Genomic DNA, 13,523 nt, shown 5'->3' on the forward strand with positions numbered 1-13,523 from the left:
TATAATGAAACTTATAATGTCTTATGTTTTTCCTTTTAGCTGTTGAAACCTATTTCAGGGAAATTGAGGGCCCAGTGGGAAATGGGCATCGTTCAAGCAGAAGAAGCTGCAAGCATGTCAGTAGAGGAGCGGAAAGCTAAGTTCACTTTCCTCTACGTGGGGGACCAGCTTCATCTCAACCCTCACGTGGCTAAGGAGGCAAGCATTGCTGTGGAGTCTTCGGGACAAATGGTAGAATCCTCAGGGGTCACTGAAAAAGCTGCTGATAACCCCAAGTCCATGAGAGAAGAGAGCATTCCCATCAAGAGAAGGCGAAGAGCCAAGCTGTCTGGTTCTGCCGAAAACCAAGAAAGTGATCCTGGGACAGTAAAGAGTACTCCTCAGAAGATGGCAGAGGCCGATCCCAAGAGAGGGGTAGGGTCTCCTCCTGGAAGGAAGAAGACCACGGCCTCCACTCCACGAAACAGGAAGGGAGATGCGGCATCCCAGTTTTTGGTCTTCTGTCAGAAGCACAGGGATGAGGTGGGTACTGTGATGGTTTCTGAGGTGTTGTGTATTTATTCGGGGAGTTCCTGAATTGGAGGAACATCCCTTCAGTGCTGTTCCTCTGTTTCTCAGCATTATCAGTCTGTAGCGAGCCTTGCCGAGATTTTAGCTCTAATAAATAAGTATTATTAGGTAACAGTCATCCTTGGGGCAAAGATGCTTGCCTCTGCACTGTTGGTTATGAAAACATCTCTCCCATTGTGGACGAGAAGATACCGGGATGGGAATAGATCAACGATGGAAGCATTTGAACACTTTCCTTAATTGTCGTCATAGAAAACGGCATCTGTTAGTGCATTGTAAAGCTTGATTTTGAAGAAATCACCTAAAGGGATTAGGTGCTTGAGGTAAGAGGTCAGTAGGGCTTTTTTCAGTAATGTGAAGGTGGTACAATGTGAGAAAATCTGGTATGTGATTCACTCTGATACTGATCAAATGATCCTCTCAGTAGATGGAGAGAAGGCATTTGATAAAATTCATTGCTCTTTGATACAGAGTTAGCAAGCTAGAATTAGAAGGTGACTTCCTTAATCTGTTGAAGGTTATTAATCAGGAACTTTCAATAAGCATCATACTTATTAATGAAACTTTAGAAGCGTTCTCTTTAAAATTGTGAACAAGGGATCCCTGGGTGGCTCAGCCAGTTAAGTGGCTGCCCTCAGCTCAGGTTAGAGTCCTGGGATCGAGTCCCACATCAGCGTCCTTCCTCAGTGGGGAGCCTGCTTCTCCCTCTGCCTGCCAGTCCCACTGCCTGGGCTCACTCTCTCTCTGATTTAAAAATAAATAATAAAATGTTAAACAAAATAAAATTCTGAACAAGACTAGGTGCCTTTCTTTAACCAGTTATGTTAAGTGTTGTAAAGAAAATACTAGCCAGTATGGTAAGATAAGGGAAAGGAAGGAGAAAGACATAATTGTAAAAGAAGAAATAAACCTGCCATTGTTTGCAGAGGTCTGTGTAAAAAACTTAAGAGAGTCTACAGAAAATCTTTAGAAATAATGAGTTCATTAAGACTGGTAGTTGTAAGATCAGTATACAAGAACAGCAACAAAGAGGAAACGTATTAAGACAGATACAATTTGGGATGCCTGACTGGCTCAGTTGGTGGAGCATGTGATTCTTGATCTGGGGATTGTAAGTTTGAGTCCCATGATTGGTATAAAGATTACTTGAAAATCTTGAAAATAAATTTTTTTTAAGGTTTTATTTATTTATGATAGAGATAGAGAGGGAATACAGACATGTGGGAGCTGGAGAGGGAGAGGCAGGCTCCCCGCTGAATAAGCCCGATTCCAGGACACTACAATCATGACCCAAGCCAAAGGCAGATGCTTAATGACTGAGCCACTGAGGCAACCCTGAAAATAAAATCTAAAGGAAAAAAAAAAAAGATACCATTTATGACTGCAACAAAATATAAGGTATCAACAAATAAGTAAAATATGTATAATTTTGGAGAAAAATAACACTTGGTATTTTAGTGGACCTAAATAAACAGATATGTTAATTGGAAGGTTTAGTATTCTGAAGTCGTAGTTGTCAGTTCTCCTTATTTAAACTATAAATTATGTATAATCCTAATACAATTCCCAATAGGAATTTCTTTCTTTTTTTTTTTTTAAAGATTTATTTATTTATTTGACAGAGAGAGAGATCACAAGTAGGCAGAGAGGCAGGCAGAGAGAGAGGAGGAAGCAGGCTCCCCACTGAGCAGAGAGCCCGATGCGGGGCTCGATCCCAGGACTCCGAGATCATGACCTGAGCGGAAGGCAGCGGCTTAACCCACTGAGCCACCCAGGCGCCCCCAATAGGAATTTCTTTACCCTTTCTGATTGGATGATAAAAAGCCACACCTGAACGTTGGCCCTATCGCACAGGAAGTTCTGTTAATAGACGCAGGGATGTTTGTGCCATGGGCGTTCAGAACGGGAGCATTATCCAGAGTAGAGCCCTGAAGCGTTCTTGAGGGTGTGGAAGCAGTTGGGAAACGGGTGCAGACAGCTGGTCAGAACTCAGTTACTGTGGAACAGCTTTATGCTTTGGGAGAGCGGAGGATTTGTTAAGGCAAACTGACCATAGATTGGTGAGGAGCTGTGAAAGTTTATGTGCCAAGGACACCATGAACCTCAGGGAAAGGATGAACTGTGTGTATAAAGCTCAAACTATTCTGAAGCCTATGAAAATGGCAATTTCTAGAAAAGTGTGGAACAACCAGTGCATCCATGAAGAGATGCTGCCCCACCTTGCTGGCAGCCAGGGTGCTGCAGGTGATGATTGCATGGGAGTGGAGCTCCCCTGCCCCAGGTGAGCCACACAGGCCAGCACCTCCGGAATGAGGAACAGCAGTGAGAACCCCCATTATTTCTTCCACTAGGTTTCAAGAGAAATTCGGCAATATATAGTGGAATTGAAAATGCATGTTTTTATGTATTATGTCATGCCCAGGTATTTGCCCCAGAGAAACTGGCCCGTGCACCCAAGGAGATGGCATAGTGTTCAAAACCGGGATGCTGTGAAAGGAGTGAACAGGTGTGGTGTGCTCTTCCAGCAGGATTCTGGGCATGAGTGAAGTGAACCCGCTGGAAGTTGGGGGAGGGGGAAAAGCAGTGTGCTGATGGGTATGCATATCTCATCATGTTCCTATGAAGTGTGCAGTGTAGCAACCCATCTGTGTACCTGCATCCACCCACAAAAGTAGATGTGTAGCTGTGAGTGTATGTCCTTGGTCTCAGAGCTAAGAAGTCTTCCTAGGCAAGGTGGAGGAACTGTGACCATTGCTGAGTTTGAAATGGTGCAGAGCACTGAGCAGTGTGAATAGTTAGCACACTGGGCCTGCTGCAGGCCAGGGGCACCTGTGGCAGACTTGGAATGTCTACCACTGTGTGGATGGTCAGACTCCTCTTGTAGTTGCTGCAGACCTGCATGCTCTGGGACTTGGGAAGCAGCCAGCCAGCTGTGTTCCAGCCTGTTGTTCCTAGTCTATTTCTTCATGGTCTCCACTCATCTGAAATTATGAGAGAAAAGTGTGTGCCTGAGAATTCAAGCCACTTCGCAAAGACCATCCTTTTTGCTTTTGGGGACCCAAATTGCTTTCAGATGGCCTTCCCAGTACTAAGAAACATGCCAAGAACAAACAGAAGCCTGTCAGTCCAGACACTGCTGACAAGCTGCGACTTGAAGGCTGACACATGAGTGAGTTGTTCTGCCCTCAAGGAGCAGTAGCTCTGCTCTGGAGCTCTCCGGCTCTCAGTGCCCCTCCAGAGCCTATTGCCTGTTGCCATCGGCATCCTACTCTAAGCAGCAACCAGACAGAAGGGTGCACAATTAAAATTCAGTTCTGCATTAGAGACAAGTGCTCTGCCTCGCTCTTCCCTGCTTGGACCTGGTCTCTGTAGGGCAGGAGGGTAGTGTGAGGCCCATGGGTCCCTTTCCTCCCAGCTGGGCTCAGGTGCTAGTTGATTTTGTGTTGTCAGAAGAGTGATGATGGCAAGATGCTCTTTAACTGGTTCAGTTATGTTGTTGTGATTATAAGTGTGTTTGTTCTGGTTCTGTAATAAGTAATCCTAGATTCCAGTTGAGAATGATCTGGGTCTTTCTAGGGTCTTTTGGGAGGTGGTGGTGACTCCAAGGATGGTTTTTGTTTGGTTATTAATTGATTAATCAATGCCCAACCCTTGAGGAACAGCTTTGGGTGGAGACCTCCCTTTGCTTCCTGGACCTCCCTTTTCTAGAGTCACTAGATAGAAGACTGTGACTATCAAGGCTGCCACTTGGCTCTCTTTTTGAGGTCCAGCTTCTTGCAGATGAAGTAAAGTGTTATGCTTTGTGAGATGTATGCAGTTTTTGTTAACATGTTTTGCTTGTTCATCTTTGTCCATCAGGCTTGGCTCAGATGTATAGCTCACAAGTGTGTTCTGTAGTGTTCCTAGAATACAGTTAGAGGGGCTGTAGGCAGGGCAATGAGTTTGTTGGAAGACAAAGTCCACAGTGGGATATAGGCCCACTGATGAGGACCTGGGTGGGGTAAGGGGTCAGGGAGACTCTGTTTGGAGGCAAGGAGTCAAGAGCAGCTAGGGGAGGCCCACTGTGATGAAAAGCCACAGTGAGGAAACGACTGTGAGGAAGAATTTACTGAAGGCTTTAAGCATCAGTTGTGTTGTCAATGACTACTGATGTGTGTGGTCTCTTTCCCATTTTTATTTTTATTTTTTTAAGATTTTATTTATTTGACAGAGATCACAAGTAGGCAGAGAGGCAGGCAGAGAGAGAGGGGGAAGCAGGCTACCCACTGAGCAGAGAGCCCGATGTGGGGCTCGATCCCAGGACCCTGAGATCATGACCTGAGCTGAAGGCAGAGGCTTTAACCACTGAGCCACCCAGGCACCCCTCAGTTTCCCATTTTTTTTTTTTTTAAGATTTTATTTATTTATTTGACAGAGATCACAAGTAGGCAGAGAGGCAGGCAGAGAGAGAGAGAGAGAGAGAAGGAAGCAGGCTCCCCGCTGAGCAGAGAGGCTGATTCGGGGCTCGATCCCAGGACCCTGGGATCATGACCTGAGCCGAAGGCAGAGGCTTTAACCCACTGAACCACCCAGGCGCCCCTCAGTTTCCCATTTTTTTTTTTTTTTTTTTTTTTTTAAAGATTTTATTTATTTATTTATTTGACAGAGAGAGATCACAAGTAGACAGAGAGGCAGGCAGAGAGAGAGAGAGGAGGAAGCAGGCTCCCTGCTGAGCAGAGAGCCCGATGCGGGACTCGATCCCAGGACCCTGAGATCATGACCTGAGCCGAAGGCAGCGGCTTAACCCACTGAGCCACCCAGGCGCCCCTCAGTTTCCCATTTTTAAAGAATCTTTTTCACCTTCTCTGATCCTAATTTTTACAGGCGCATTAGAGTTGATCCATGCTATATGTCTCCATTCTTTGTATAGATGTTCGTGTCAATTATGTAGTGTTGCAGGACACATGACCTCAGAACTTAGTGGCTTAAAACAACAACACACTTGGATTCTCAGACAGTTTCTGTGGGTCAGGAACTTGGGAGCAGCTTAGCTGGGTGGTTCTGACTCAGAATGTCCCATGAAGTCGTAGTTAAGATGTTGGCTGGGGCTGCATCTTCTGAAGGCTTGACTGGGGCTGGAGAATCTTCTTCCAAGGTACTGTACTGATAGTGCCTGTAGGAGGCCTCATGTGTGGTCCTCTCCATGGGGTGGCTGGGGTGTCCTCATAGCACAGAGGCTGGCTTCTCATGGAGCAGTTAATCCAGGAAAGGGCAGGGTGAGGTCTTACATAAATCTTAGACCTGACAAATTGTATGCCCTTGTTTCTACACTGTGCATTGGCTGCACTGGCCAGTGCTGTTCAATAGGGAGGCAGGAGTACTAGGAGTGGAGGTGTGAGGTGTAGGGTACTGTAGCCGCCTCAGAAGTCTAAAAGCCACACAAGGCTCTGAAAGGATGTGTGAGGTGACAGGTGGGCTGAGAGCAGGGAGTCGAACTCTGAGGAGCACACAAAGTCTTTGTACTGGTAACAGTTTAATCAGCACAGTGTGTGAACTTGTGGGTATTTGGTTTTCCATATTTTTTTGTGTGTCTGAGATATAGTTTATTAAAACTTGGGGCACCTAGGTGGCTCAGTTGGTTAAGCATCTACCTTCAGCTCAGGTTGTGATCTCAGGGTCCTGGGATCGAGTCCTGCATAGGGCTCCTTGCTCAGCGGAGAGTCTGCTTCTTACTTACCTTCTATGCTCATGCTCCCTCTCTCTCTCTTTCTCTTTCCCAAATAAATAAAATCTTTAAAAAAAAAAAAAAAGAAAAAATGGTTGGGGCGCCTGGTGGCTCAGTCAGTTGAGCATCTAATTACTGGATTTGGCTTGGGTCAGGATCTCAGGGTCCTGAGATGGAGTTCCATGGTGGGCTCTGCACTCAGTGGGGAGTCTGCTTGAAGATTCTCTCTCCTTCTCCTTCTGCCCCTCCTCCTGCTTGCATACATGCTCTCTTTCTCTTTCAAATAAATAAATCTTTTTTTTTTTTTAAGATTTTATTTATTTGACAGAGAGAGGACACAAGTAGGGGGAGGGACAGAGGGAAAGGTGGAAGCAGGCTCCTCCCCACTGAGCAGGGAGCTGGATGTGGGACTTGATCCCAGGACCCTAGGGAGGCAAAGGCAGACGCTTCACGGACTGAGCCACCCAGGCACCCCTCAAATAAATAAATCTTTATAAAAGTATGGAGGTTGCTACTACTGAGTGCTTACTGTCTGTAAGATACATTGCCTGTATGTTACTGTGAAAGAAGATTATTCAGTTCTCATAAAGGCCTTTTGAGGTTGGCGTAAATTATCCCTGTCTTATAGCTAGCTACCCTGAACTCTGAGATGTAAAGTGACTCTCCTGTACTGTGGGAGGACACAGGCAGGAGCAAGGACAGGGAATTGGCCCGATAAATCACATCTGTGCATGTTTGTGTGTGCACCCGCATGCATAGAACTTGTAGTCTTTGTACTCCCTGCTTTAGTGATGAGGCCCATAGACTTCAGGGAGAAGCCAGGGCCTCATTAACCCAAAATGATGAGGGGCATACTTCTTTGTCCCCGCTGGAGTTCACAGTACATGACTAGGGATGAAAAATAAGCAGGTGGCCCCCCAGAAGGTGAGCACTGTGGGTAGGATGGTGGCTGCTTTGACCTTTCTATTTCCTGTACCTAGCTCAGAATGTTCCTTGAATGAATGAATGAATGAATGAGTGAATACAACATTGTAGCTGAAATTAAAAGGGTGTGCCAAAGTCAGCCTGGTGGAAGAAAATGTTTCAGGAGAGTGTGGCCTGTGGAGAGGCAGAGCCTGTTGTTGTGCCCCTGAGTGCAGAGTTGTTCAGGGAGTGATGAAAGGGGGGGGGTAAGGATGGGCTCCAGGCTATGGGGGGGCTGTGGAAGACATTGCCAAGTGGCAAGGACCCAATTCTACATATGGGCCAGGTGTGGTCCCTCTAGTTGCAAGGAGGGAGCCCTTTTAGGATGGGATTGTCAGCCGGTAGATGGGTCGGACTGAAGGCCAGGAGACTGGTTCGTGAAACCATAGTCATCTAGATGGGGTGGATACACAAATGTTCAGGAGTGGAGCTGGCCGACCTGGCAAGGGATTTAGGTACAAAGGGAAGGGGGCCTCAAGGAGTCAAGTCTTGTTTGATGACAGCTGTGAGCATGGCATGGCTAGGATTCATCTGATTGAGGACATTGTATTCAGGGCTGGATGACTGAAGGTGGTCGGTCCATGAATGCATGTGCTGATCATGAGGAATCTGGAAGTGGAGAGTTCCAGAAGGCAGTTGTCCTGTGACTTTGAAGCCCTGTACAGAAACCTTTGCTGCGTGAGGGTCTGAGACCTTTGATGCTTGGAGTGTTGGGGCTGGTGAGCTCACCCTCATGAAGGATGGGCAGGCAGAACAGAACCCTGCTGGACAAGGGGGCCCCAAGATGAGAGGAGGAAGCAGGTGTATGTGGGGCCGGGACTGCAGGGGCACAGTGGGAACGGTGACAGTTCACAAGGGACACCGAGAACACCCAGTAGAACGCTGGAGCTCAGAGCTGTTCTTTGCGTTGCAGAAGGCATCCTGGGGTTGTGAGGACATGGAAGGGCTGCATGATTGTTAGGCTGCTGTTGACCCACATCTGAAAATGCATGTGCTCTGAGATGCGAGAGTGGGTGGAAGTTGGCGTTGGCGGTGTGCCAGTGTCCCTCAGGGCGGGGAGGACTTGATGAGGTGGCGGGGAAGGGGCACAGAAGGCCATAGGAAGCCGTCTGCAGTGACCATGTTGTGAGTAGGGTTTTGCATTTTGGGGCAGAGGTTACCCTTGTTGGTTGGGCCAGTGTGGGTCCAAATGGTAGTAGTGGTAGTAGTGACCAGCAGCATTAATTTGGTGATTCCTTATCCCTGCCAGGTGAAGAGTTACTGCCCCCTCATCACAGAGGGGGAGACCCCTTCACTTGCCCGAGTTCACAAAGCTGCCATATGGGAACCACACGTGAACCTGGGGTCTGGCTCCAGAGCATGCTGGTCAGTGCTCGGAATCAGGCAGCAAACATTTTTTGAAAGGGCCTCCTGGGCAGTTGAGGCCTGTGTCTGTTACTTTGCACTGCTGTTGTGGCAGGACAGCCGCCCTGTAGAACAGGTAAAGGGGCGCCAGTGGCTGGTTGCAGTAAAACTTGATATATGAACGCTGATGCTTGAATTACTTGTCATTTTTATGTGCCAGGACATATTCTTCTGACTTTTTTTCCCCAACCATTTAAAAATGCAAAATCAGTTCTTAGTTCATAGACCAAATAAAAACGGATTGGGGTAGGTCTGGCTTGCCCATCATTTGTCCACCTCTGTGCCCCTGCTGTTGGTGGCTCTCAAGCTTGGGTGCCCATGAGAGTCCCCGAGAGTCTTGAAAACACTGATGCCAGACCCAGAGAAGGAACTGGCCTTGGGTGGGACCTGAACAGCAGAGGTTTTAAAACTTCTCTGGTTGTTAGTATACAGTTAAGGCTGTGGGCCCATCCATGACTCATATGCAGAGTTCAGGAAAATACACAGTCCTGGTTGGCAAGTCTGGGGTGGGGCCTGAGGTCCTCATTTCCAGCATGCTTCCGGGGTGCTGAAGCTGGCAGCCCCAATATGGCTAGAAGGCCATGCAGGGGGTGTGTTTCTGTGTCTACCCTCCATGGCATGCCATCTGTACCATCTAGAGCGAGCACCTGGGAGACGGAAGGTGTGTACTACAGCAAGTGAGAAGGCCAGGTCAAGACTTCACCCCTGTGTTGACAGGTAGTGTTTCCGTGACACTTGTCCTACCACTGATTTTCCAAGGATGCCTAGAAAATTGTAACTTCTAACTAATTTAGTGATTTTGGAAAAATGTACTTTTTCCTCTTACCATTTATCATTTCCTGCCTTGACATAAATATAGTTGAGTTGTTTTCACCAGCACTGTTTTTATTTATGAGCTTCGAATGGGTTATAGCATCAGATAATCACTAATTTTCTTTGAAGCTTTTCTGGGGCGTTGTTCCATGATGTGGGAATAAATACACCACACAGAGTTCCCAAAGGCTGTGCATTGGATTTTGTGCAAAACAAAACCCCAGTGCATTGTAGGTGTGAGGCTTTCTGACCCCTCTTCCTGGGTCTGCAGGTGGTTGCCGAGCACCCGGATGCCTCAGGCGAGGAGATTGAGGAGCTGCTGGGATCGCAGTGGGACATGCTCAACGAGAAACAGAAAGCCCGCTATAACACCAAGTTCGCCCTGGTGGCTTCCTCCCAGTCTGAAGAAGACTCTGGTAAACGTAACACTGTGCTAGTGTGCTCTGCTTGGTTGTGAGATGTGTGTCATGTAGCCAGCTGAGCTCCGCTCGGTGACTGCAGGGACGTGGGGCTGCTCTCCGCATCTCTGATCCATGCGCTTGTGCCAGCAACCAGAGCGCGTGTGGTCACAATAAAGCAATCTCTGCTGTCTGCCTTTTCTCCCTCATTGTTGTGAGAGCTGCTTGGTGTGATTCTCTCTCTGTGAGCCCAAGTGGAGTGAGTGCTCTAGCCTCCACAGCGATGGGGTGGCCAGGGGTATACAGAAGGGAGGGAGCCCAGGCAGTTGCTAGGACTGCAGGTGTGATGCTGCGCTTCCGGCAGGGGCTGGACCTGCACCTCAGGAGGGGCTTGCTTCTTCAGGTGGGGGGCCTTGGACCTGGGAGCAGGGAGGGCGTTCCTGGCCCATTTGCTTGAGAGCTCACAGGGTGAGGAAGGTGACTATACTGGCTTTAAGTGTGGCCGTCCTCTGGTTCTTCTTAGGCCTTCAGTTTAAAAAACAAATAATTCTACTTTGCTTAAGAGAAGGGAGGCTTAACACTGTAAGCTTGGAAAGAACCTGTGACAGTGGTCAGATCTGTCATCTGTACATGCTTGGACACACATGTGGAAAACCAACATTTCTAATGTAAAAAAAAAATCTTTGGTTATCAATTTAAAATACAGACAATTCTGTATTTCTCAAGGTTCATCACTGAAGAATTTTGGAGTGGTCAAATGTAAAGTGTTTCAAGACTCACCTAAAAGGAGACCAAGACCCAGAAGTCATTGCATTTTGGCTTGTGCATACAAGCCATGCTTCTAGACCAGCCTGTGCACATCTGCCTCTATCCACACGTGCACTAGACAGCCTGCCTGTTTTGGTCACAGATGCTCTTTTTTTTTTTTTTTTTTTAAGATTTTATTTATTTATTTGACAGAGAGATCACAAGTAGGCAGAGAGGCAGGCAGAGAGAGAGAGAGGAGGAAGCAGGCTCCCCGCTGAGCGGAGATCCCGACGCGGGACTCGATCCCAGGACCCTGAGATCGTGACCTGAGCCGAAGGCAGCGGCTTAACCCACTGAGCCACCCAGGCGCCCCTGGTCACAGATGCTCTTGATTTTAGGGCTTTCTAGATCTCCACATCAACTATCTCATATATTAATATTGAATTTTGTTGAATTTGTTCAGCATTTGTTGCAAATAACATAATTTAGAATAGCAAGTATGTTCTGGATTTGTACAGAGGTTGACTTGACTCTTCATCAGCACACTAAATCTGGAAGGATGGTCCTTTTCAATGACTGGCTTATTTAAGAATGAGTTAGGTTTTCCTGAAGCCAGATTGAACTACCCTTGAAGAGTAAGTGTGACTATGACTCTGTGTCACATTTTGTCATTTTGGACTGCTGCCGACTACTTAACTGACAGGAGGACAGGGTTGGTTTCCGCCTTCAGTGTATGTCAGGTGTGTTCCTGTCCTAGAGGCCCTCGAGCCTCCCTTTTGGGGCCTCCAGTGCCAATAACTAAGACGATGGGCTGTGTTGGTGGCATCAGCTGTCTGTGGCCTCAGTATGAGGAATTCAAACAGAGGCCCACATTGCTGACTTCTGTACAGAATGCCCGCTATCTCATTTTGGGCACAGGGGAAGTTCTTACGTGAAGGGCTGTGACATCACCTCACCTGTGTGGAGAGGTGCAGGGTATCAGTTGCTTCTCGCAGGTCTCTGTAGTTCAGTGACATACACTGATGAGCTGGGCAAACTGGGTTGAAACCGGGTGTTCTGGCAGGTCAGGCTGGCTGTGCCCTGTGCTGGCCGTGCATGGTCAGTGCTGCACAAACCCCATTGCTCTGCAAGCCTCTTCCCAGTGGGCCTTCATGGCCAGCCCATGTGGCTGCCTGTGGGCCGGCTCATGCTGTCATAGGGCAGCTGCTGAGGGCTCTAGTGGTATCAGGCCTCCACCTGTGGTGAGGCCCTGGATGGAGTGACCAGGCCGTGGCTAGCTGCACCTCCTCCTGAGGCACCACGGGATCCGGCACTCCTCCTGGCTGCACACCCCTGTCCCTGTGGGTGGTAAGGCTGGAGGATGACCCTGTCCTCCCACCAGATGTCTGCCCAGTGGTCCAGGGCTACACCCTGAACCTTGGTACAACAGGCATGCAGATAGAAATACTGGATCTGTGCTTGGAATAAACATTGGTGTGTTCGAGTTAATCACCTCTCTAGAATTTGCACTCTGACCTTACATCTCCGTTTCCTAGGTCAGTACCTTAAATCTTGGATTAGTTGATATTCCTGGAAATACTAATGACTGACATAGTTAAACAACATGTAGGAAACCCTTAATTTGAAGATACCGAAGGAGTGTTGCTGCTTAACATGCTTCTTTCAGGAAACGTATAAAAAGTAGCAAGCTTTGTACTTTTTAAAGTTCCACTTAAGTTCCACTAGTCTTTAAATGTTAGGAAACTAGTGGGTTATATTTAAATTTAGTGCTATAGGATATTAAAATGTAATTATAACAAATACCAATATAATAATCTGTAGATTAGATAAGGATTTTCTAGTATTTGGTGGTATAGGAAATGGTCCCTTGCAATTTGCTGGCTGGGCCATCATTGCTTTGGAGGGTGGCTTGTGGAGTGTTTTTCATGTAAGTTTCCCGTATCCCCCATACCAAGGTAATGTAAATGGGAAAAAAAGAAACCATACAAAGAGGACACAGGACCCTGCTGAAGAGGCTGAAGTTGAAGATGCACCCAGGAAAAGACTCAGGACGGAGAAGCATGGTCTTAGGAAGGTAATTATGCCCCAGGTGTGCCTGGGCTGGAGGAGCATGTGCTGTGTGAGTCCTTAGTGGCCAGTTTCCTGGGCAGAAGCAGATCAGAGGCTAGGGGCCTTGCTCAGCGGGTACTGGTTTAGAGGCAGACGGTTGCGTCTCTCCTGAAACCCTTTTGACAAGGCTGTTGCAGAGGGCCAGTTCTTAATCTGCCATGGACTTTATCACAAGCTGCTCATACTTGGCTGTCAAAGAACATGCGAACACTTTGAATAATACTTGATGTTTAGATTTTTATGGAATTGTATAGACCAAAGATGGCTCTTGTCTATAGGGCTGTTATTCAGTGTGTAAATAATTGGCATGAAAACATCAAAATCAGGGATGTTTTTAGGGATTAGGGATAAGTTATACTTCAATAAAAAAGTTTTTCAAAATCCATTAAAGGTGTTGAAAATAGATTTTATGAATTCATTCAGTTTATTAGTAATTCATGTTATTATTCATCTAATGGGACTACTAAGCAGGCCTGTTTGATGCAACAAAAGAGTATAGATATGATATGCATAGAATATATGATACACTCTTTCTCTCTCTATATATATACTTATATACTTATACTCTTCTACTCTTACAAAAGAGTATAGATGTGCATAGATAGGAGGGCCCCAGGGCTGTCTAGTTCTAGCACAGTCCAGCAGGCATCAAGGGGCGAAGTTTGCCTGGCACCTGGAGGAGGGTGAGCCCGCTTACCCGCTTATGGTGACTGTATGTGTGGAGAGTGTGCGCTCTTTCCAGTGTGCTTTATGGCCCTGTGGTGTTGAGTCAGGGACGGACCTAGAGTTGAAACAGACTTTGTATCTTATGCTTC

At 47.1% G+C, this 13,523-nt stretch overlaps 1 protein-coding gene across 4 annotated transcripts in view; it reads left to right on the plus strand.

Annotated features, from left to right (window-relative positions):
• Positions 1-13,523, plus strand: part of NSD2 (nuclear receptor binding SET domain protein 2) — a 96,127-nt gene that overhangs the window by 46,864 nt on the left and 35,740 nt on the right. For all 4 annotated transcript variants that reach the window (XM_045074682.1, XM_045074681.1, XM_045074695.1 and 1 more), the window contains 3 exons: positions 40-522; positions 9,726-9,870; positions 12,555-12,673. In XM_045074682.1, the coding sequence (XP_044930617.1) occupies positions 40-522; positions 9,726-9,870; positions 12,555-12,673 (747 nt within the window). The remainder of the gene's footprint in view (positions 1-39; positions 523-9,725; positions 9,871-12,554; positions 12,674-13,523) is intronic.

Source organism: Mustela putorius, unplaced genomic scaffold, assembly GCF_011764305.1.
Source record: "Mustela putorius furo isolate JIRA1106 unplaced genomic scaffold, ASM1176430v1.1 tig00000083_pilon_pilon_pilon, whole genome shotgun sequence".
Taxonomy (NCBI): domain Eukaryota; kingdom Metazoa; phylum Chordata; class Mammalia; order Carnivora; family Mustelidae; genus Mustela; species Mustela putorius.